Source organism: Macaca mulatta, chromosome 6 (assembly GCF_049350105.2).
Source record: "Macaca mulatta isolate MMU2019108-1 chromosome 6, T2T-MMU8v2.0, whole genome shotgun sequence".
NCBI classification, from domain to species: domain Eukaryota; kingdom Metazoa; phylum Chordata; class Mammalia; order Primates; family Cercopithecidae; genus Macaca; species Macaca mulatta.
In genome coordinates this window covers 188,006,083-188,031,256 of record NC_133411.1, presented here as the reverse complement: position 1 = coordinate 188,031,256, position 25,174 = coordinate 188,006,083, and the positions used below count along the sequence as shown (strand labels likewise).

Genomic DNA, 25,174 nt, shown 5'->3' with positions numbered 1-25,174 from the left:
ACAGACTCACAAATAGGCCAGGCGCAGTGGCTCATGCCTATAATCCCAACACTTTGGGAGGCCAAGCCAGGTGTATCACCCGAGGTCAGGAGTTCAAGACCATCCTGGCCAACATGGTGAAACCCCGTCTCTACTAAAAATACAAAAATTAGCCAGACGTGGTGGCAGGCACCTGTAATCCCAGCTACTTAGGAGGCTGAGGCAGGAGAATGGCTTGAACCCGGGAGGCGGAGGTTGCAGTGAGCTGAGATCATACCACTGCACTCCAGCCTGGGCTACAAGAGTGAAACTCCATCTCAAAAACAAAAACAAACAAAAAAATACACTCACACAGAAAACCAGGTTATATATTGATTGAGTAACAAAAATGTTGAGACAGAGGCTCACGGGAACCTCTCCGTGTGCCCCTGGGGTAAAGGCTCTGTGTTCATGAATGCGGTGCTCAGGGCAACTTCATGGACGGTAGCTGCCATGATTGATGAGACTCCTCTGGAGTCGGCCTCGGCTGCCGTTCCTAAGCTGGCTGGGGAGGAAGCGTGGAAGGCAGGCCAGGCACATCAAGGCCTCTTGGGCTGGCACAGGTCATCCCGGCGGGAGACACCCGGGTCTCACTGACGTACAAATACATGATCCATGAGGACTCACTCAATGTCGACGACAACAATGTCCTGGAAGATGACTCTGTGGTCTACGAGTGGGCCCTGAAGAAGTGGTCTCCGTGCTCCAAGCCCTGTGGCGGAGGTGAGGGGGTCTCGGAGTTGGGGACCTGGGTGACATGAGGGTGGCCACGAGAAGGTAGGGAGCCTCCCTGGGGTGGGGCCCAGCGTGAGCAGGGACCTTTGCCTGGGTGGGTGAGGGCTTAGTGGCACTGGAGGGGCCAGCAGGTGGGCAGGAAGGGTGGGTGCTGGGGCATTGGGTCCAAGGTGGCCGAAGGGCGTGTGGGGCATGGACCATGTATGTATTTGTGGGCCCGCTTCAGTGTGGGGGTGACAGGCTGGCCTGGCGGGAGGTTGATGTGGGGGCGGCTCAGAAGGATCACGCCATGGCATTGGCAGGATTGCACAGGCAAGACTCCAGCAGTGCAGATGCCACCCCCAGAGGCTTCTCCCTCTGTTCACTGGGAAAAGCCTCCCAGATGTTTCTGGGGCAGGGCTGAGCACAGAGGGGTCCTACCCACACTGGACCCCAGATGTAGGACACAGAGGTGGACAGGAAGCACTGATCTGTCCTGCGTACTCACTGCTCCTGGGGGCTGGGCAATACCAGGCAAGTGGCCATGACAGACCTCCCTTGATGCCATGCTGAGCCCACACCTGGAGGACAAGGAGCTCACCAAGAGGTGGGGTCATTCCCTGGCCCAGGCAGAAGGAAGGGTCCAGGTCCTCTTCCGGGGCCCCTATGCACCCCTGGCCCTACACCAGGCCTGGATTTCATCAGTACATCCACTCCTGGTGATTCCCGCGAATCTCCTGGGCCTGTCTGCTCTTCCCGTCTTCCTGGCCATTCCCCTGGTCCTGGCACCTTCCTCTGGACTGGCCCTTGTGTGTCCACTCTCACTCTAAAGTGACCTTTTGAGGGGACACATCAGACAGTGTCTCTTCCTGGTGTCACAGTCTTCAGCAGCTTTCTCTATTCTCAGAATAAAAACCAAAATGCTCCTCATGGCCTCCAGGGTTGGGGCAACTTATTGGCCTCTCCCGGTATATTTCCACCCTGTGCCTCACCCCCCGGTCCTGGCCACGCTGGCCTTGAGGGCTTTTCCTGGACACACCGTGTCCCCCCTTGGGTCCTCTGCGCAGGCTTCTCCTCTCCTGAGCCCCTCCACCGCCTTTCCACCACGTCAGCCTCCCAGCCTCCGCTTCTTGATGCCTCCAGGCACCCAGAGGAGGTCGGGCTTTATCCCCGTGCTTTCTTTGGTCTCACCCAGCAGGCCAGTGTTTTGCAGCCTGGGCATCTCTGACATTTTGGGCTCTGTCACTCTCCGCCATGGGGGCTGTCCTGTGTACTGTGGGGTGTCGAGCAGCACCCCTGGCCTTTGCCCACCAGATGCCAGTAGCACCTCTTCCCCCAGTTATGACAACCAAAAATGTCCCAGACATGGCCAAATGTCCCCTGCTGGAGAAAATCACCCAGGTTGAGCACAGCTGCTCCGGGCCTGTGGGAGGAAGCATGCGGGCTGCGGGCCCAGTGCTTCCCCGGTCCTGGCTTGCACCAGGCCTGCTGGGCATGTGAGGTCAAGGTAGACGCGGTGCCCTAGCAGTAGAGAGGAAATAGGGCCTCCACTCTGACCCAGGAGCCCAGTGAGGGAGAAGCAGCCTAGGGGAGAAAGTGGCTTCTCTGCTGCCCTCCCGCCCCTCCGCCTGGGGCACACCAAGCCTCCCCGCAGCCAGCCGCAGGCTCGATGCCCTGCCCACCCTTATCGTCATCACAAGGGTGAGCAGGAGAATGAGGCCAGCACTGCTGGTGAAGCCCAACCCTCCTTGCCCCGTGGGTGCGGCGTGCTGCCCCACCGAGCCCCTTCGAGCTCTCTGTCTTCAGGGTCCCAGTTCACCAAGTATGGCTGCCGCCGGAGGCTGGACCACAAGATGGTGCACCGCGGCTTCTGTGCCGCCCTCTCGAAGCCCAAAGCCATCCGCCGAGCGTGCAACCTGCAGGAGTGCTCCCAGCCAGTGTGAGTGCCCCCACCTCGGGCTCCCACTAGAGGCGAGAGGCCAGGGGCCACCAGGGGTCCCATGCTTGGAGGTGTGGGGCCTGGGCCTGGCATCCTCCAGGGCATTCGACAAAGTCTCTCTCACCACATTTCACGGAATCTAAGATGCTGCAGGGCAGAAGGTGCACTCCAGCTTCAGACCCACCAGACTGAACAGTTATATGCATCTTAGACGTGACAAGAAACAGTGATGCCCAGATGGGGAAAAGGAGGTTCAGAGGCCCGGGGCTTGCCTCCTGGCCCTGTCATAGATGTTTCTTAAATAGTGGCTTTGATGCTCAGGCCCTGGGGCTGGGCCCAGCTGCATTTCTGGGCCCAGGGACCTCAGTGGGGAAGACGGTTGGTAAATGGGCAGGTGGGAGCCACATAGGACAGGGTGCCGAGGGAATCCACAGTGCTCTTGAACTCTGCCCAGAAGGATTTGTGACATCAGCAGAAGGTGAGGCCAGGTAGCAGGGCCCAGACCCTAAGGAGGCTGGGAAACCTCTTGAGGCCAGGGCCCTCCACAGCCACCAGCTCCACCAAGGTCTCCCAGTGCTGAAATGCATGGGACTCATCATCAGTAGAACCTATGGCAGCTGAGCCTCAGTTTCCCCTCTGTGCAAGCCTGGATGGCCAGCATCTTAGTGAGAATAAGAGAAGGTGCACCGGGGAGGGGAGCAGGCTGCCCTCTGTTCTCGCTGTCTACCTGGGCTGCAGGAAGCAGCGCTGGAGCTCAGCGAGCGGGTTCTCCAGGTGCTGCAGAGGCCTGACCGTGCACTGCTCTGCCCTGGCAGGTGGGTCACAGGCGAGTGGGAGCCATGCAGCCACAGCTGTGGGCGGACAGGCATGCAGGTACGCTCCATGCGCTGCATTCAGCCCCTACACAACAACACCACCCGCTCCGTGCACACCAAGCACTGCAACGACGCCCGGCCCGAGAGCCGCCGGGCCTGCAACCGCGAGCTCTGCCCTGGTCGTTGGCGAGCCGGGCCCTGGTCCCAGGTGAGCAATCCCCCAATCCCGTGTCCTCAGCTCCCAAACTGAGCTTGGGTGGGACTGGGGTGACCAGAGCATTCCCCTTTGGCAGTGGGTCTGGATGTAGCTGCTGTCCTGAGCCATATCCTGTGGGTTTCACGGCACCAGTGGGTGCCACGTGGTCAGTGCTGTGCTAAGAAACCAGTGGAATGTGTGTCTTTACTGCACAGGCAGAGGCTTCTGTCTGATACGGCATCTGGAATCCCAGGAAACTGAGGGTAGCCTGGGCTCCAAGGCCCAGGGGGATGTTCAGGGCTCCAGGATCCTAGGGGAGGCCTGGGTCTCATGCAGAGGTAGGAGGGGTATCTAGGAGGCCAGCCAAACTTGCAGGAGGGGAGATCAGCAGGGCGTGCTTAGGCTTGTGCTGGGAGGAAGAATGAGGATGGACTGAAGGGCTACAGGGGTGGTCCTAGAGGCAGGGCCTGAGAGCCAGCCGAGGCCAGACCAGAGCTGACGTGAGCTCTGACAGCCCAGTCACATGTAGGGCCCACGCTGGCAGAGCTGGAGGAGCATGTGTCAGGGGCTCCCCAAGACCACCGTCAGGCTCAGTAATCCACTAGGAGGACTCAGACTCAGAAGCGGGACTCAGGGACTCAGAAGCGGGATTCGCGGACTCGCAGTTGCAGGGGCTTACAGTGAAAGGATACAGAGTAGAATCGGGAAAAAGAAGTCACAGGCGAGGAGGTTGGGAGGAATCCAGGCGCAGGCTCCCGGTGTCCCCTCCCAGTGGGGTCACAGAAATGCCCTGAATTCTCCCTGCACCCATGTGTGGCAATGCACGTGAAATGCTGCCAACCAGGGAAGCCCACCAGAGCTTGGGCATCCAGGCTTTTCACTGGGGTCAGCTACGTAGGTGTGACCTCAGACTTTAGAGGAAAAGCAGGTGTTCTCCATCCATCATCGCTGGTGTGAACTACCAAGACCAACTGGTACTGTGTGACCGAAGGCCTCAAGCATGCAAAAGCACTCTTAATGGGTGGAACCTTCCATGAGCTTGGTTCCCAGGAGCTGCACAAGGACTGGGCACAATGGCTTATCCCTGCAATCCCAGCACTTTGGGCGGCGAGGCGGGTGGATCGCTTGGGTTCAGGTGTTAGAGACCTGCCCGGGCAGCATGGCAAAACACCGTCTTTACAAAAAATTTAAAAAATTAGCCAGGTGTGGTGGTGTGTGCCTGTACTCCCTGCTCCTCAGGAGGCTAAGGTGGGAGGATTGCTTGAGCCTGGGAGGTGGAAGTTGCAGTGAGCTGATACCGTGCCACTGTACTCCAGCCTGGGCCACATAGTGAGATCCTGTCTCAAAACCAATAACAAAAGGAAAACAAAAACAAAAACCGGCCTTTGTTGGGAATGTGCAGGCTTTGAGCAATGCAGGTCTGCTGAGTCGGCCTTGTCCTGCGCATGTGGTGAGGACTGGAGAGTTTTCCTCGGGCAGGGCTGGGCATGACTGCTCCTTCTGGCACCTCCCTGGTCAGTGTGGCGGAGCAGCGGGGGTGCTGGGGGCCGCAGGAGCCAGTGAGGGCACCAGTGGTAGAGCCTTGTGTCCAGGACTGTGGGGTGCTTACTGGCACCTCCCAGGCTGAGTCAGAGCTTTCACAGTGCCCCACCCCAACCCCTGCCCAGGGCACAGCAGGTTTTCCTGGGCCCTGGACCTCCTCCAGCCAGAGAAGGGAGGCTGTCATTGAGAGCCCAGCAGTGCCAGGCCTATGCCAGTCTGTGTATGGGCAGAGAGACAGGCATGTGGGTCCCTTCTTTAGACCCCAGGAGATTGGAGCAGCCCCCGAGGGTGGGGCAAGACAGCCTCTAACCCCACTCTCCCCACTGTCCCACGTGTCCTCCTGAGTGCCTGGGTCATGTGCCTGGGGACCGTGGGCTCCTCCAGCTCTGCCAGTGTGGGCCCTGCATGGGAGGTGAACCCTGCCTGGCGACTCTCCCCCTGCAGTGCTCGGTGACCTGTGGCAACGGCACTCAGGAGCGGCCAGTGCTCTGCCGCACCGCGGACGACAGCTTTGGCATCTGCCAAGAGGAGCGGCCTGAGACGGCGAGGATCTGCCGGCTTGGCCCCTGTCCCCGTAAGCCCTCTCTCTGCAGCCCCTGCCCCTGCTCCCAGCATGCAGCCGTCCAGGGCGGGGTTGTCGGACTTGGTTCAGGCAAATCTGGCTCTTGCCAGAGAGTAGCTGGACACAGCATCTGTGAGTGGAGAAGCGGAGCGCTGAGGCCAGGTCTGAACCTTTGCCTGTCAGGAAATGGAGGGAGCTGTGTGGAGCTGACTCGCCCCTGCCTGCTTTCAGGGCACTGCAGACTCGCGGTGACAGCAGGACTTGGTCAGCTAGGGAGTGCCTGGTACCCATGGTGTAGGGGGTGCCTGTGTGAGTAGAGGGTGTGCTCTGTGCCCTTCGAGGAGAACCAGAATACCCACTGCTCACAGATGCCTGGCCAAATGCTGTACATGGGCCACGTCTAAGGTCTCCACACAGCTCAAGACTAGATCCTGCCTGCCACAGTTCCCTTCTACAGTGGAGGGAGCTCTGGGGGGTCTAGGCACCTGCCCCCAGTTGCGGAGCGTGGGTCCGGGATCTCTCATTCCCACGGCTCTGCTCTGTCCAAGGCACCTGCCCCCATTTGGGGAGTGTGGATCCGGGATCTCTCATTCCCATGGCTCTGCTCTGTCCAAGTTTTCGGGGAGCTCAGAGCTGGAGTCGAGTCAGCAGGTGGAACCTGGGGAGGGGGCAGGGTGCAGAGGCAGAGAAGCTGGCCCAGAAAAGGAGGCGGCAGGGCCCGCATGCCAGGGCAGCGGGAGAGACGGGATAGCTGAGACCCAGGATGCCGTCAGGAGGGGCAGGAGGTGGGCGTGGACTTGGCAGTGAGGACCATTTCTGGGGGGGGAGGGGGTTGATGGGGAGGCCGGGACGGGAAGGCCTTGAATGACACTTCCCCAGGACCCCGGGGAGACCCGGAGCCTCTCTGCCTGGGGTGGGGGCCCCAGCCTGGTGCCCCGCAGCCGCAGCCCCTCTCTCCTCCCTCTAGGAAACATCTCAGACCCCTCCAAGAAGAGCTACGTAGTTCAGTGGCTGTCCCGCCCGGACCCCGACTCGCCCATCCGGAAGATCTCGTCAAGTAACCGACCCGTTTATAACTCTGCCTCTGCCCTCCAGTGCATGCCCTGCGCCCTGTGGAGCTTGCCTTGGGCCCCCCTCCTCTCTGTCTATGGAAAGCTCCCCTGACTCTCCGGGCGCGCTCTGGGGTGACCGTTTTCTCCCGGGCCTCTGAGCTCGGCGTCTGCTCCGGGCCACGCTGCCTGCTGGCGGGGCCGGCCTCGCCGAGGCGTGGCGGGGGCTCGGGCCTCTGCTGGGGCCGGAGCCTGGTTGGTGATGGCTTGTGAAGGGGCAAAGATCTGTCGTGGTTGCAGGAGGGGCCGGTGGCCAAAGGGCGACCGTCTGTCCGGGCCGAGCCCGCCCCCAGCCCCGCCCACCCTTGAGGCGCGGCCTGGGGGGTTTCGGGGGCGCGGTCTTGCGTCGTGCGGGGACCCCACCCCGAGTTTCCGGCACTGCCAGGGGCTTCCCGGCTGCCACCGCTGTCGCTGCTGCTGCTGACCCTTTGCTGAGCGCGTCCTTCTGACTCGTGACACTCTGGCCTGCGTCCACCCGGCCTTTGCGCAACTCACAGCCCCGCCCGGCCCGGCCCTGGCCCGCGGGGGTCCGGTCACGGAGGCGGCAGAGGGGCGCGTCCCTCCGGGTCGGGGCGTGGGGACCCTCCCCACCTCCACTGTCCGCCCATTAGCCCCAATGGCCTTTTCTCATTCGCGCACAGGACCCCTCCGTAGGGCTGAGAGAGAATGTCTGGTGCGGGCCTGCCTCGCCTCCCAGTGTGAACAACTACAGAATTACCTCAATTTTTATTGCTTTTTTGCTTAGAAAAACTATGTAGAAAATGCCTTAAAGTTGAAAGGTAACAGGATTGGCTGCTAGCTCCAGCTTCAGAGGGGGAACGTGGGCCAGGCCGAAGGCAGGGAAGGTATAGGGGAGCTGGTGTGTTCATCCACCTTTGCCAAGGTTAAGGTTTCCAAGTGCAGGCGGCTTCTCTCCCTGGGCTGAGCGGTGCGCACGGCCCGTCTCTGCGGGCTGGAGTCGGCCCTGATGCCCCCCGGCCAGTCGGCGCTGACTGTTGCATGGAGCCCCCGAGGGTGCTCCACAGCGCGGCCTTACACCCGGGGGGCGACCCCCTGGGCCCTGAGCCGCGATCCATGTAGCACTCCGCCCCGCCCCTCCACCCCAGCCACCGCCTCTGTTCACACCGCACCCCTGCCGGGCGGCCGGCCCCTACCCCTGCGGCTCTGACTACTGTTCTGTAAATAACTGGTGTGCACCTGCGTACTAATCTCACGACTGTTAACTTCCAACTTTGACGAGGCCATGCAAGCGACGCGTGCGACTGGGGAAGGTGCAATACTGTCCTGGGCATATGCACTTTGGTTTATCAGGGATATTTTATTAGTGTTTTGTATGTATTTAATGACGTATTCTATAGGTTCCATTGTCGTTGCTTTTCTGGTTTTTTTTTTTTTTATTTTTATGAGACGTTAGCGTGTGCCAAAGTGACTGTGAAAATGACCTTTTATTCTTACTAATGATGGAAAGACCTCCTGTCATGCATCCCACAAATAAACTCAATAAAAGTTCCGTAAAACTGGGTGCGTGGGTTTGGCAAGCTGATGGCTCCTTCTCTTTTTCACGGCCCAGACACTGAGGAGTGGTGGGCCCTCACTCAGTAGCATTAATCACCCCGGTTTCGACTTTACTGCCCCACACTCCCCACTGCCCAAGATAGATATTTAGGGTCCCTCCCCCTGAAAGGTGTATCTCCCCTCCCCAGGCATTTTCCAAAATCTGATAGCAAATCATGCAGACACTCCACCGTGATTCCGGGTTTTGAATGATGTCAAATGAGCACCTCGCAAGAATATCTAGGTTCTATAGGGAGGTCTCCTCGTCAGGTAAAGGGACGGAGATGGGTTTCTCCTCATCTTGGGCGCAGAGCCTGTGGAGTGGGAATGTAGGGTCAGTAGCCCAGACATTGCTGGTCCAGGTCACCTGCCGTGAGCCACCAGCAGGTCACTACCCTGGCTCCAGGCACAGTTCTCAGCCTTGGGCTACTTGTTCAGGAAGGGAGAGGTGCCCAGCTGTCTCAGGTGGGGGCTGGGCCAGCCCCGGGAAAGCCTGGGTCGGGAGAGGGGACAGGGCAGTGGTGGCTCTCTGGGCAACCGGCCTGCCCATGTCTTCTAAGGTCTTCCCAGGCAGCCACAGGGCCTGTGTTCTCTCACATTGCTGACAATGGCCAGAAAGAGGGTCTGGGTTCAACAGGGACCTCCTGACCTGGGGCCCAGGCTGTGCCCTGCCCGTGGGAGTCTCACTTCTCCGTTTTCTGTACCACTGAGGAGTCCCACCAGGGAGGGGGAAGAAAGCGTGGGAGACCATGAGAAAGAACAGTGGGGAGCAGCCCAGCATCATGGGGACAGGCCTTGGGTGTAGGGCCAGGCCCAGGGGCTAGCTTGGGGAGAGAGTAACTATGGTAGCGATGGCTGAGTTCAGCCTGCCCAGAGCTCAGACCACTGATCATCAAAAGGAATCGAAGCTTAAGGGAGACAAGGAGCATCAGGGAAAATTGGGTCCGACAGTGCTTCCCTCCACTCAGTCTCTCTTCCCAGAGATGGGTCAGGAGCAACTCCCGCTAAGAGGCTCCTAGGCCCGGGCTGGAGACACCGCCTACAGCCAGCTGCTGAGGAGGGCGCATCTGGAGGAGGGTGCCTCTTGCTTTTTTAACCAGCTGCATGACCTTTTGAATGTTGGCATGGGTGCCTGAGCCCATCACTCCTTTATTGAGAAATGAGAATGAGGTATTCTCCATCCAGCATTTTCCAAAGCATGGGAAATGGAAGGTGATTTGGTGGTGCATAAACATAGCCCGGGCTGCACTGCACTGAGCCGTCCCTTCCTAGTTCCCTTTCTACTTTACCGTGACCTCAGGAAGAAAGCCTCACTTGCTACCAGCTTTAGCCTCTCACATTTGCTCATTTCCCTTCAGCTCAGAGCCTGGCAGGCAGGAGTCTCTCTCTAGAATTTGATGAGTTAAAGTTTGACTTTGAAATTGACTTAAAAGGACTTAAAACTTTTTTTTTTTGTATTCCTATTTAGGGTTACCTTTGTTCACTGCAGTAGTTTTCCATGAGTGGTGGTAGTATAAGGTCTTCTCCTAAAACAAATTTTAAGTTTAAAAAGGAGTTGATTTAAAGGATATGACTAAGCAAATAATAATACAGGTGCTGTTCAGGTGTAGCCAAGATTGTGGCAGTAGCCCACAGTGACTTAAGTTTATGAAAACTGTGTTTACTCTCAATGCTTGACTGTCACTCACTGGAAGACAATAGGTCTCGCTACTTAATTGCTGCTGGAAACGGCTGAAGATCAAGTATCATAAAACCACGGTGATCATCTTGGCAGAGAGGCGTCGCCAGTCATTGTCTCAGGCGCGTCACTCTCCTCTGTGGTCTGTGATAATACTTAAAAATGCACAAACCCTGGGGTATCTTTCAGATCAGTTGGTCGTGATTGCTTTGAAATTTTTCTAGGCTATTTTGAATTTTTTGTGGGATATTTGCATAGTCAAGCTCTTGGCCAGGATTTTATTTCAATTTTGTATTTACTCATTGACGTATTTTTATTTTTAAAAACTAAGAGCAATGCCACCCACTGTTGGGAGAAAATCAGACATAGAAGGTCCAGTATGTAGGACGGGCACAGTGGCTCACGCCTGTAATCCTAGCACTTTGGGAGGCCGAGGCGGGCGGATCACAGGGTCAGGAGATCGAGACCATCCTGGCTAACACAGTGAAACCCCATCTCTGCCAAAAATACAAAAAAATTAGCCGGGCGAGGTGGCAGTGCCTGTAGTCCCAGCTCCTAGGGAGGCTGAGGCAGGAGAATGGCGTGAACCCAGGAGGCGGAGCTTGCAGTGAGCTGAGATCGCGCCACTGCACTCCAGCCTGGGGGACAGAGCGAGACTCTGTCTCAAAAAGATAAAAATAAAAATAATAAAAAATTAAAAAGTCTAGTATGTAGACTAGGTGGAAGGGGGACCCCACCTGGGGCTGCTGCCCCTCACATTACGGACATTTACAGAGCACTTTCTCATGCCTAGCTCTGACCTAGGCATGCACTTGACCCAGGATCTGTCAGTCTTTTCTGTGAAGGGCCAAGTAGTAAATATTTTGGGCACTGGAGCCCACATGGTCTCTGTCACGGGACTCAGCTCTGCCTTTAGAGTGGGAAAGCAGCTACAAATAAGGAATGCATGGGCTGGGCACAGTGGCTTACACCTGTGGTCCCGGCACTTTGGGAGGTCTTGGCGGATCACAAGGTCAGGAGTTCGAGACCAGCCTGGCCAACACACTGAAACGCTGTCTCTACTAAAAATATGAAAATTAGCCGGGCGTGGTGGCACACACCTGTAGTCCCAGCTACTCAGGAGGCTCTTGAACCCAGGGGGCGGGCGGAGGTTGCAGTGAGCCAAGATCGCGCCACTGCACTCCAGCCTCAGTGACAGAGCAAGACTTCATCTCAAAAAAAAGAGAAATGCATGGGCATGGCCCTGACCCAATAAAACTTTATTTACAAAACCAGGTGGAGGGAGGGACTTGGCACACTAGCCATAGGTGGCCCACCACTGTACCAGGTTGATGTGATTCCTGCTTTTCAGGGATCCCAGCCTGGTGGGGAAGACAGTGAGGGAGTGGAGATGTGGATAAATGTGTAATACCAGCCTTACTTGTGTGAAGGAAAAAGCACGGGCAACAGGAGAGGGGACAGTGTGCGGCCGGGGTGTCCCTCCCAGCACCATCAGGCCCAGGCTCCCTCCTTTGTCAAAGCCTGTGGGGTAGGGGGTGGGGAGGCTGCCATCAGCTCTTATCCAGGACCCCCGGTGTTCCCCTGAGGGTGGGGCTCAGTGTTTCACACCTTCAGCCTCCCAGGCTGCTGGAGAGGATGGGGTGGGGCAGGGACGGGAGCCCTGTGTCTCCTCCACCCACCGTCAAACAGCACCATCATGTCTGACACCATCATGTCTGAGTCTATCTGTGTCATATATTGGGCATCTGTGTAAGAGTTTTATCTGAGAAAAGCCTTCTGCCAGTTGCAAAATCCTGACAGCCACATCTCAGGATCTTCCGATTTGACTTCTGGCATCTCCCCTGGGCACCAGGCTCTCCCCCTTCCTCCCTGGCATTGTGAGCATGGTTCTTGGGCTCAGTGTCAGGGAGACCCACACTTCTCCTGATGGCTGATGGGTTTTAACTCCCTTTTCATGGTGGACCTGCAGCCAGTCATGTGTTCTCCTTATTTTGGCTGCTTAGAAGCTCAGGGCCAAAGTTGGGCGCCCTCTGATGCATGGGCCTCTCTGCGTTCTTCTTGCCTAGAGCTTTGCTATTTTTAGGTTCAAAATTTACCTGTTTTGAACGTCCTCAGTTATTCACATTGATCTGTTTCATATCTTATCTTTTTTATGCCTTTATGCATTATTTGGTTCACTGTTTTAGGCTCTGGGGCTCTGCCCTTCGGAGCTTTCAGGATAATGAAAACGTCCGGCACTAGTCACGTATCTGAAAATTAGATGTGAGCAATCTTGCATCTGGGAAGGCACAGCCACTGAGACCGTGTGCTGCAGAGACCTGCTCAAGGAGGTCAGGCGATGCCTGCCTGAGGAAGATGTGCTCCCGCTGCCCCTGAAGGAGGAAGGCTGGTAGCTGGAGGCAGGACAGAGGCATTGCATGTGCAAAGACCCTGTGGCCAGAAGGAGGTCCATGCAGAGCAAGGAGTCTAAGGCCAGAGGGAGGCTGGAGAGGTGAAGGGGACAGGTTAGGGGCTTCAAGTGAGGGCAGGGGGTGGGGGGAGTGTGCCATGGTCACATCTTCAGTGAGAAAACAGCATTCTGACTGAAGCAGGATGGCTAGATGACATGGGTAAAGAATGGACACAGACCCCTCCCGTAGTGCAGCCAAGAGGTCGCTCAGCCAGGGTGGAGGTGGGAGAGGGGGAGGAACAAGGGCATATCTGAGAGTTTCTAGGACAGGGCACCCAGGTATTTGGCTTGTGTTCCTGAAACACCATGCACCGAGACGGGGGGTGGGGGGGTGCAGCAGAAGCCCTAAGCTCACGCTGCAGGGGTTGGGTCTCAGAGGCTTTTGGGACCCACAGGCGCTTAGTGGATTTGGCTTGTAGCAAGTCTGAAGCTTCAGGGGTTTGGGGCTGGTGGTCTGTCACCAGCTTCTAAGGGAAAATTACAGGTTGGAGCAGTGGCCATTAAGAAGCAGGAGAACATCAGAACCACTGGCCCTCGATGGGAGGAGGGGGGTCTTGTCTGTTATTGTGGGGAGTTTCAACGGGTTGGACAGCTTCAGGTGTAGATGGTGCCATATGTTGGTGTATGGGATAACTGTAAGATGTGGCTCCCATCCAGTGCCTGACCCTTTCTCCCTCCCTTGCTTCCTTTTGTCCCTCCCTCCCTTTCCTTTTTTCCTTCCTTTCCTTCCTTCAGTTACTCCTTCCTTTCACCCTCTCCCTCCTTCCTTCCTTTCAATAGTAGATGAGTTCAACTAAGGAGAGTGAGGGAAAAGGAGGGCACATCAGGGGTTAGTGTGGGAAAGGTCTGAAGTCATCACTGTGGAGAGTAGAGAGCTGCTAAGGAGAGACCATAACAGGTGGTGTTGGGCTCACGGAGGTCAGTGATTAGGAATTTCTAGTGGATTGAGTATTTCCTGTAACATGACTTATTCTTTCTTCTTGAGTGAATTTTTTAAAATAATCTTAATTTTTGTGTTGTGGAATGAGGAGGTGGGGAGAGGGAAGGGGCGAAAACTTGGGAAGAAGACAGAGGGTAAAGAGAGAGTGAGCAAAAGAAGAGGCGATGAACGTAGCTGCAGACAGAGGTCGAGATGGGCCAGAGAGAAGACGGCTGGGTGGAAAGTGAGAGATAATGGTGGCTTCTGTGGAGAGTGGGGGCTCTCCATGCAAGCTGGACCACAGATGACCAATTTCTTGGGTGGAAAGGAAAGAGAAGGATGTGCAGGGTGGAAGGATTAATCTATGTGAGGGCAGCATGTTTCTTTGGGAAATGGCTGGATGCGCAAGGTGGTGGTGCCGTAGGGGGATGGAGCAGAGGCTGAACATGAGGCTGTCAGGTAAGTTGAGGCAAGTGTAAGAGAGCCCATGCAGGTTTGGGTGATTTTTAACTTTCCCTTAGGCTTTGTTCAGTTAAAAGATCATCTGGGGCATTTGGGTCAGAACGGGAGCAACATAAGGGAGTTGTGGAGCATGGCAGGGCCACAGCAGCACTGGGATTTGCTATACTGGGTCTTAGGAATTGACTCTTCTAGGTTTAATTTTGTTATAGTTACTACTTATAGATTATTGTAGAGTCAAGCCTTGCCACAAAATTTCATTGGGGTTACCACTGGGATGTCAAATGTGAAGATGTGATGATGTCCTATTCCTTAAGATGAGTTTGGAATCACTCTGTAAGAACAAACAGGCCTCATTTCTTTCTCAAACTTTAAGAGATACTGAAACATCCAGGTTCAGCTGGGGCCTGCTTGGAAGAGGGAAGCCTTGCTCACAGCTTGTGTGTCAGCACTTCAGGGCAGGGGTCCCTGGACGCTGCCTGCTCTGGGAATGCTCTGACACTGAACCCACACAGACTTTCTGCCTGGGCTCACTTGCCTCTGTGCTGTCTCTGGGCTCTTCCATATGCCTCCTCCAGCAAGCTGCACCCTGTGGGGGAACAAAGTCCCCCTTATCTTGTCCTTTGGTTATCTGTCCCACTTTTCTCTTTCAGAGGGCCACTGCCAAGGCGACAAGTCAATATTCTGTAGGATGGAAGTCTTGTCTCGCTACTGCTCCATCCCAGGTTACAACAAGCTGTGCTGCAAGTCCTGTGACCTGCACAACAACCTCACCAGCGTGGAGGGCAGGACACAGCCACCGCCTGGGAAGCACAACGACATTGATGTGTTCATGCCCACCCTCCCAGTGCCCACTGTAGTCACAGAGGTGCAGCCATCACCAAGCACCCCCCTGGATGTCCCTCTCAATGTCTCCAGCACCAATGCCACAGAGGATCACCCAGAAACCAATGCTGTAGATGAACCCTACAAAATTCATGGCCTAGAAGATGAAGTCCAGCCACCCAACCTAATCCCTCGACGACCAAGCCCATATGAAAAGACCAGAAACCAAAGAATCCAAGAGCTCATTGACGAGATGCGGAAGAAAGAGATGCTCGGAAAGTTCTAATAAAATGGAAAGATAGCATCACTAGCATTTTTTCTTGCTTATAGAGATATTCCATGGGATAGCAAATCCTGTGTCATGGAGATGAAGTCAAAATTCCTGATTCCAAAAGGTTTTGAGAAAACAAAGAGGGGGAATGATGTAAGGAAGATAGGCGTGAGCATGTGGTAACTAGGTTAGCACACGTGCTTCCCAGCCCGGGAGCGACCAAATCCTGCAGTGGTGTCGGGTGTGGAGTGGAGAGGAATATAGAGGCTCTACAGCCTCTGTCAGTGAGGGCAGGGCAAGAGGGATCACTCTGAGAGAAACAAAATAGGCCCCAAGTTGCTAAGCAGTGATTGGGAATCTTCCTTTCCTTGGCGGTGATGCATGACATTCCCTAGTGATCCCCAGACACAGCCTGTGGGACTCTTAGGAGAAATGGTGATTTACTGCATAACTGACCAGTTGCCAAGATGAGTACAATGAAGTGGAGGTGATGAACTCAAATGGTCTTCCAGGGCCAGGCAGGTGACCAGGGTGAGTGTAGTGGCCCGCTGGGGACCATGGCCACCCTGACAGCCACACTCACCTGGAGCTGATTGTTGGCTCTGGCCGTTGCTGCCACTGTGAAATCTGTATGTCTCTTCATCTCTGCTCCACTCTCCCTGGCCTTGCCAGACGGTGTCCTTTGTCGGAAGAAGTCTAGATTTTCACATGAATGAAAAAACTCAGTCTTTAAAGGTCAACTCAGAATATTTTAAGGAGGCCTCCGCTTGGTCTGATGCAGTCTTGCTAATTAAGAACTAAAGGCCATCTGACCTATTTGGTGCTCATGTTGTATTGCATCTGAATGTCTCCACCGAGTCTGAGCTGTGCAGCTGTCCTCTTCACCCGCGAAAGTAATGAGAATCCTATAACGGGACATAAGGATAGGTCTAAACAGGGTCCATGCCAAGAAAACAGTGGGGTGTCCTCCCAGGCCTCTCCCCTGTCCACTAGTCCTGGCCTTGCTGGCTGCCTTCCAGGCTCTGGGGGAAGAGCTCCTGCATTCTTCCCTGGCCACCTTGGCTTCAGGGCTCCCCAGAGAGCCTCTTCCCTCCCCAAGTACCTGAGAAGGATGAGGGAGGCACGTGCTCCACTGGGAAGGTTCAGTGAGCAGTTCAAGGGCCTGGAATCTCCCTATGGCCAAGCCTAAGGATTCTGGGATCCTGGGCTTTGTGGGCTTTGCTTGCTTGCTGGGAATGGGCTTTCCCTGTCCAGCCCTGCCCCACTCTTGCCTCTGTCTCTTAGAAGCTCCAGACCCCAGCAGTGACCGCAAAATGTGGCCTCTGATGGGGGCATAGGGTGGGAGATGGGGAGAGCCTACATTATCTTTTGCTCCTTGAAAACTTTCATAGCTCCTGTTTTCCAGAGCCTGGTGCTTTGTGAGCAAGATGCAAGTAAGAGAGAAATAGGAGGAAGGGAGTGGGGGCGGATGGGAGAAGAGTGGATCGGTTTTACCTCTCACCGCATTGGTATTTTATGAAAGTGAAGCTTAAACTTTCCAGGATTACAAGACCCAGGGGCACATTAGCTCCTTAGCTGGGCTTAGCCTGACATAATTCTTAAGCTTTTCCTGTTTAAGAAACTTCTAGAGGCTGTGTACTCTCACCAATCCTCATTCTTCGAGAATTTGTTCTTGTTTATTTCCCCATTATATGGATGAGGCTCAGGATAATAGCATAGTGCCTACCTTCTACTGAGTTTTGAGGTGCTAAATATGTTTGTCTGAGGCTGCACATGTGTGGGTGGGTCTGTGTGTATGATCCAAGGGACAAAATGACGATGTAGGAACCAGCAAGGACAGAATCTGGGCTGATGCTTCAGTCTCCACCTCGATGGCTAGCCTCCCGCCCTCCGTCACTGCATCCCACACATGCTGCGCACTGTCCCTGTGTCTCCTGGAGAACCAAACTGGAGAAAACCTTTGTGAGTATCTCGCATAGTACCCCTTCCTTAAGAAGATGTGGTTTAGGGCATGTGTGCAATCCTGCCTCTGTAATTAGGAAATGGAGCCCGAGGCTTTCCATTGTTGGTTGAACCCAGGACAGTTGGTGCTATTCACAGGCTGAAGAACTGGGCGGTTCTTACTTGGGTCTGTCCTAGGATATGGAGGAAATTCAGGACTAACACTAGGCAGACAGTGTGACTCGGTTTACCCAGCTTAGGGGCCTCTGGATGGGAACACTCCATTCCCAGATCTCAGCAGATCAGGGCTTCCTGGCTTGAGGCTGGAAGCCTTTGGGAAGAGGCCCAGCTGGGGCATTCCCTGGGCATCTGTCTTCTGCTGAAGGGAGCAAGGTGCCCTCTGGGACTGACGGCCATGACCCTCTATGCCATCCTCAATCCTTGAGCCATGTATCAAAAGAGTCCTCTAGAGCCGGATGGTCCTCAGAAGTCTCTCTGTCCAAGGAATGGCAACGTTGACCGGGCTCTGAGAAACGATGCAAATCTCCTCTGAGCTGGGGACCCCTTGGAGAACCGGCTCAGTGACAGTCTTGATCTTCGCAAGCCAGCTTCTGCATCTGAGAGGCTCCTGGCGCCCAGAGGAGGCAGACAGATGTCTTCCAGCTGAGTTTCTAACCGCATGATGAGACTCAGACCTTCCGCTGCACTAGAAAATCTGCAACAGTGTCCCTGACACACTTCTCATTAGTGGGCAGACTCGTGTTAGGTTTGTGGGACCCAGTTCTCTGATTTACTCCTTTTGGAAAACCCATGGAATTTCATGTATAAGCCTTTCGTTTGTATTTTAAGGTTCTTCTGTTTGTTTTGAGTATATAAATGGTGCTCAATAGCAACATCTTAGCAGATGAAGCACTACATTCCTCCTCCCTCCTGTATGACAGGTAGCCGCCATACTGAATCAAGGTGCTGAACTCAAATCACAAAATTCTGGCTTACCGATACAGCAATCAATACATTTTTGTTCTGTAATGTAAAATTTGACTCCTTACTTTTATAACTTATTAAAGTTAAAATGTCTGTGTTTTTGCAAATCATGCCTGCGTTTGTTGTTGTCTTGATTACACTTGTGCCCGTGCCTGGCTGGAACGTGGGTGGAATGGAAGGATGTGCTGCCTTCACAAGGCTGAGAGGTCAGGGCGCTGGGGAGCACTGAGCCACGGCTGCTGAAGGGAGAACGATGCAAAGGGCAGAAGGCACCCGGAAGAAAGGTTCCCTCTCCTAGCTCCCCATGGATCGGCTCTCCACGTCACATGACTGAGCCAAGCGCCGCAACCAAACCTTCAGTTCAGGGAAGAGATGAAGAGTCTCCAGACATCTCCTCCCTGATGACAATCCCTTCTCTCCTGTGATTAGGGTTTCCAGAAGAAATACTAGATGCACAGTTAAATTTGAATTTCAGAGAAACAACACACACACTTTTTTTTAGCATGAAAATGGGACATATTTATTCTAAGAAATTATTTTTTGTTTCTCTGAAATGCAAATTTAACTGAGAATCCTGTGTTGTTATTTGTTAAATTTGGTCACCCAACTTATACTTCGTGTTCCACTTCTAAAGAAAACTCCCTTATCTCCGGCCTTTGTTGCTATCAGCAGGTAGAGGGAGAAGCAGGGGTAGCAGGGCAGAGGAGATTTCTTCTGTCCCAATTTTTGTAAGTATTCCCATGCATTCCAAAAGAACAGGGAATTGGCGGTTGTTGGGGATATTATCTATACATGCCCATGATGTCAAATGTGTTGATTTGTTATTGAAATACTTTGTATCTTGATTTTGTTGTCTCCTTGTTCTACCAGTTTGATAGAAAGTTAGGTTTTTTTGTTTGTTTGCTTTGTTGTTGTTGTTGTTTGTTTTTCTGGAGGGAGTTTCGCTCTTGTCACCCAGGCTGGAGCGCAATAGCGCCATCTTGGCTCACTGCAACCTCCACCTCCTGAGTTCAAGCAATTCTCCTGCCTCAGCCTCCTGAGTAGCTTGGATTACAGGCACGTGCCACCACGCTCAGCTAATTTTTGTATTTTTAGTAGAGATGGGGTTTTGCCACATTGGCCAGGCTGGTCTTGAACTCCTGACCTCCGGTGATCAGCCCTCCTTGGCCTCCCAAAGGGCTGGGATTACAGGCGTGAGCCACCGCACCCAGCCAGAAGGTTGTTTCAGTAGATTCCACTGATCGTGGATTTTACTATTTCTCCCATTTCAATTGCAGTTTTGTCCATTTTTACCCTTCTTTTATATTTATTTATTTATTTATTTATTTATTTATTTATTTATTTATTTATTTTTGAGACCGAGTCTGGCTCTGTTGCCCAGGCTGGAGTGCCTGGCACGGTCTCAGCTCACTGCAACCTCTGCCTCCTGGGTCAAGGGATTCTTGTGCCTCAGCCTCCAGTGTAGCTGGGATTACAGGCGCCCACAACGATGCCTAGCTAATTTTTGTATTTTTAGTAGAGACAGGGTTTTGCTATGTTCGTCAGGCTGGTCTTGAACTCCTGACCTCAGGTGATCCACCTGCCTTGACCTCCCAAAGTGCTGGGATTACAGGCGGGAGCCACAGCCACCTGGCCCCTTTTTCCCCTTGTTTTAAAGAACAAGCTTTTTACTATTTGAAACCACATTTAGAACATACACATTTCTAATTGTTATCTTCTTGGTGACATCATCCTTTTGTCTTAATGAATTGACTGATTTTATTCCCAGAAATAACTTGTCTTGAAAATTTCCCCCAATGTTAGTCCAGTATAGCTAAATCAGCTTTCTTTTAGTGAGAGGTTGCATGATATAACTTCTCCTTGACTTTCAAATTTTCTGTATCCTATGTGCTCTATTTGAGCTTTGTAGACATATCAGTTTTAATACAGCCCAACATTTTAATCCTTTGATTGGACCATTTAGTTCATTATCTCTAATGCCATCCCTGCAGCCAGCACCCTCTGGCTGCCTTCTGTGCTCTCCGTTCCTCCTGACCGTTCTGTGTTATTTCTCCACTTCTCTCTCCTTCCTTTGGATTGGCTGCTTTTTTCCCCATTCCATTTTAACCTTCTGTTAGTTTTGAAGCCACGTACTGTTTTTATTTTACTGTGGATGAATAAAGAATAATTTATAGAAAAATGAAATAAAGAAGCAAATATACATAAAATGCATACCCAATTTTTAAAAATAGTTTTGAGGTATAATTGACATCTAATAAACTGCACATATTTGGGTATATACACTGACAAATTTTGAAACATGTATCTAAGTGGGAAACCATCATCACAATCAAGATAAAGAACCGACCAGGCATGGTGGCTCACGCCTGTAATCCCAGCACTTTGGGAGGCCGAGGCGGGTGGATCACTTGAGGCCAGGAGTTCGAGACCAGCTTGCCCAACATGGTGAAACCCCATCTCTACTAAAAATACAAAAATTAGCCATGTGTTGTGACGGGTGCCTGTAATCCTAGCTAGTCGGGAGGCTGAGGCAGGGAGAACTGCTTGAATCCAGGAGGTGCAAGTTGCAGCAGTGAGCTGAGATCACACCACTGCTCTCCAGCCTGGACAACAGAGCAAGATTCTGTCTCAAAAAAAAACAAGAAAAGAGAACCTATCCATCACCCCCCAAATTTCTTTCTGCTCCTTTGTAATCTTCTCCCCTTCACTGCTATCCCCAGGCAGCCACAGGTCTCTCGTTTGAGTTTCATAAAATGAAACTAACTCGTTTGAGTTTCATAAAATGAAATTAAAGTATGTACTCTCTGCTTTCAATCAGCATAATGTTTTAGATTCATACGTGTTACTGAGTACATCAATAGTTCATTCCCTTTTATTACTGAGGAGTAGTCCATTGTACAGATATATTTACTTTGTTTATTTACCAGTTGATGGACACGTCTTTTCATGCCCTTATTTGTCATGTATATGTGCATATATGGTGAGGCATCTGTGAAACCTTGCCAAATTTTTATTAGGTTTTTAAAATTTTCTTATTTAGTTTGGAGATTTCTTTACATATTATGAGTAATTTACCAAAAATATGCTTTGCAAATATTTTCTCCCAGTTCGTGGCTTGTATTTTTATTCTTTTTTTATTCTCTTAACAGTGTCTTCCTAAGAGCAGAAGTTTTTAATTTTACTAGAGTTCAGTTTATCAATTTGTTCTATTATAGACTGTGTTTCATATTGTATCCAAGAAATCTTCACCCAACCTAAGGTCACAAAGATTTTCTTCTATGTTTTGTTCTGGAAGTTTTATATTCCTAGGTTTTACATTTCTGTCTGTATTTTGAGTTAATTTTTGTATCTAAAGTGAAGTTTGGATACACGTTGCTCTTTTTGCATCTGGATATGCAAACGTGGTATAGCTGTGTGTTGATAAAACTACCCTTTTGCCAAGAAATTGCTGAAGGCCATGAAGATTCCCTTGTTTTTCTAAAAGCATAATCGTTTTAGCTCTTATGTTTAGGCCAACGGTCCATTTTGATTTAATTTGTATGTTGTGACATGAAGGTCTAAATTCATCTTTATCCGATTGTCATTTTGTTGCATAATTTTTTGAAAACAAACATCATTTGTTGAAAAGGCTCTTTTCCCTATAAAATTTCCTTGGTATGTTGATAAAAATCAAGTGATCACAAATGAAGAACTATTTTTAAATCAGTTCTGTTCCATTGATCTACATCTTTCCTTGCATTCATGTCACAACTATCTTGATTACTGTAACTTTTAGTAAGCTTTAAAATCAGGGAGTATGAAGTCCTTTAACTTTGTTATTTTTCTAAATTGTTTGGCCTCTTTGGGGTCTTTTGCACTTCCATATAAGTATTTAAGTCATCTTGTCAATTCTGCAAGAAGGCCTACTGGAATGTGAGAAAAGTCACATTGAATTTATTAGATCAATCAGGGAACAACTGATACGTAACAATATTGTGTCTTCCAGTCTATGAACATGAAATGTCTTTCGATTTATTTAGATTTTCTTTAATGTCTCTCAGGCAGTGTTTTATAGTTTTCAACATACACGTCTTACACATTTTTGTTAAGTTTACTCCTAAGCATTTTATTCTCTTTGATGGACTAGTTTTATTAATTTCATTTTCATATTAGTCATTGCTAGTATAGTGAAGTACAGTTGCTTTCTGTGTCTTAATCCTGGGTCCTCAAATGTACTCAACGTGTTTATTAGTTCTAGTAGCTGGGTGTTTTTTTTGTTTTTTTTTTTTTGTTTGTTTGTTTTATGGATTCCTCAGTATTTTCTTTTCTTTTCCTTTTGAGACAGGGTCTCGCTCTGACAGGTCTTGCCTAGGCTGAAATGCAGTGGCATGATTACAGCTTACTGCAGCCTCAACCTCCTGGACACAAGCAGTCCTCCCTCCCTAGCCTCCCAAGTAGCTGGGACTACAGGTGCATGCCACCATGCCTGGCTATTTTGGTTTTGTTTTGTTTTTGTAGACACACGGTTTTGTATGTTGCCCAGGTTTGTCTCAAACTCCTGGACTCAAGCGATCCATCTACCTTGGCCTCCCAAAGTGCTGGTACCACTGGCATGAACCACGTGCCCGTCCTGGTATTTTCTTCATATTTGTGAATAAATACAGTTTTTTTTAATCTTTTTTCGATCTGGACTGCCTTCTTTTTTATTATTGGACTGGCTAGAACTTCCCTACAATGCTGACTAGAAATGGCAAGAGCACACCTGCTTGCCTTATTCCTCATTTTATGGGAAAAGCATCCAGTATTTCACCATTAAGTATGATGTTAGCTGTAAGCTTCTTACAGATACACTTCATTACATTGAGGAAGGTGCCTTCTATTCCTAATTTATTGAGAGGTTTTTTTTTTTTTTTTATCATGAATGGGTATTGGATTTTATCAAATATCTTTTTTTGTATCCACTGAGGTAATCACATAAATTGTCCTTTATCCTATTAATATTGTCTATTATATTAATTGATTTTCAGATGTTAAATCAACCTTGCATTCCACAGATACATCCCAGTTGGTCATGGTATATAATTCTCTTTCTCTGTTCCTAAAGTTGTTTTGCTAATATTTTGTTAAGGGCATTTGTACCTATATTCTATAGTTTTCCCATGATGTCTTTGGCTTTGGTTTCAGGGTAACACTGGCCTCATAGAATAAATTGGGAAGTGGTCCTTCCTATTCCTTCTACTGGAAGAGTTTGTGAAGAAATGATATTACTTCTGTCGTAAATGTTTGATAGACCACCAGTGAACACCTCTGACCCAAGCTTTTCTTTGTGGCCAGATTTTATATTATGAATTCAATTTTTTTTTTTGCTTATTATAAGTCTATTAAGATTTTATATTTCTTCTTCTTGAATTACTTTTGGTAGTTTGTGTCTTTCTAGAAATTTCCATTGCATCTGAGTTGTCTAATTTGTTGCCATACAGTTTTTCCTGGTATTCCCTTATAATCCTTTCAACTGTTGTAGGGTCAGTAATGACATCCCCATATTCACTCATTATTTATGCATTTGTGTTTTTTACCTTTTTTCTTACTTTAGCTAAAGGTTTTTCAATCTTGTTGGTCTTTTCCAAGAAGCAACTTTTTGTTTCACTGATTCTTCTCTCCTGCTTTTTGATTTTCTACTGCACTGATTTTCATTTGCATCCTTAATATATTCTTCTTGCTTTGGGTTAGTTTGCTCTTCTACTCGTGGATTATTTAAAAATTGTTTTTAATTTTCAAAATACTTGGGTATGTCCCAATTTTCTTTCTTTCTTTCTTCTTTTTTTTTTTTTTTTGTTATTGTTGTTGAGACAGAGTCTCACTCTGTTGCCCAGGCCAGAGTGCAGTAGTGCAATCTCGGCTCATTGCAACCTCTGCCTCCCAGGTTCAAGTGATCCTCCTGCCTCAGCTTCCTGAGTAGCTGGGATTACAGGCATGCGCCACCACACTTGGCTAATTTTTTGTATTTTTAGTAGAGATGGGGTTGCCAGGCTGGTCTCGAACGCCTGACAAGTGATTTGCCCACCTTAGCCTCCCAAAGTGCTGGGATTACAGGCATGAGCCATTGTGCCCAGGCCCATTTTATTCCTGTTTTTGTTTTAATATCATTGTGGCCAGAAAAGCATACTTTGTGTTATTTCAATCCTTTTAAATGATTGAGACTTTGTAAGTGGCCTGGTATATGGCTCGTATGTGTTTGAAAACAGTGCATATCCTGCTGTTGTTGGCTAAAGTGTTCTGGGGGTGTCAGGTCAAGTTGGTTCATATGATTGTTTAAGTTTTCTAGTGGCTATGGCTCACCTCTCTGAATTCCAATCCCCTCCCTGATGTTGGCTGAGAATTTCAATCATTTCAATTTATTATTCTTCTTTAATTGCCCAATATGTTGTCAGTTGTCATAAATATTTCATATGTGTTTGAAAAGAATGGGAGTTGTTCAGTTGTTGGAGGCTCAGAGATATATGTGTTTTCCTTAGATCAAACTTGTTTGTTGTATTACTCAAATTATCTATGTATTATTATTTTTTCTGCTGAGCTATCAATTACTGAGAGACATGTTAAACTTTTTCCCTAGGATGGAGGTTTTGTCAATCTCTCCTTGAGGTTATGACAACTTTTAATATATTAACCAGGTTAATTGAACTTTGACATCTTTATAATATTTATTTGATGACCCTTGTCTATCCAGTAATTTTTTTTGCCTGAAAATCAAAAGCCCTATATATACAGAATTATGGTGATATACATTAGAAACACTGTAGTTTAAATTGCTTTAGAAATAAAGAAGAAACTGCCACATTTGGGAACTTTGCTAGGAATTTAAATGCCTATTCTCTTTCACCACTAAACTTTGTGTTACAGGTTTGTCACACATTATTGGAAATGGCACTTAGTTTAATTCCAATTGTTAGAAATAGACAATTTTATATTAAAAGTTGAAATATAGGTTCCAGAAATTACTGATTTGATAATTCAGGCCAAACATCCTGCTGAAAACAGCTAAAAAAGGCAAAAGGCTGAGCAAGAAAAAAAAAAAAAACTCTTGAAAGCATCAAATAGCTGTTAAAATGTCTATACTACCCAAAGCAACCGCAGATGTAATCCTTATCAAAATACCAAGTACATTCTCCACAGAAACAGAAAAAGCAATTCTAAAATTTATATGGAACCACAAAAGACCC

General features: G+C 50.3%; 1 protein-coding gene across 1 annotated transcript in view; it reads left to right on the top strand.

Annotated features, from left to right (window-relative positions):
• The window catches only part of ADAMTS2 (ADAM metallopeptidase with thrombospondin type 1 motif 2), a 311,641-nt gene extending 293,556 nt beyond the window's left edge, over positions 1 to 18,085 (top strand). Inside the window, exons 17-22 of the mRNA XM_028849988.2 lie at positions 582 to 741; positions 2,539 to 2,671; positions 3,487 to 3,694; positions 5,669 to 5,798; positions 6,754 to 6,843; positions 14,608 to 18,085. Coding sequence (XP_028705821.2) covers positions 582 to 741; positions 2,539 to 2,671; positions 3,487 to 3,694; positions 5,669 to 5,798; positions 6,754 to 6,843; positions 14,608 to 15,065 — 1,179 coding nt within the window. The 3' untranslated portion in view covers positions 15,066 to 18,085. The remainder of the gene's footprint in view (positions 1 to 581; positions 742 to 2,538; positions 2,672 to 3,486; positions 3,695 to 5,668; positions 5,799 to 6,753; positions 6,844 to 14,607) is intronic.
• Positions 18,086 to 25,174: the final 7,089 nt, after the last annotated feature.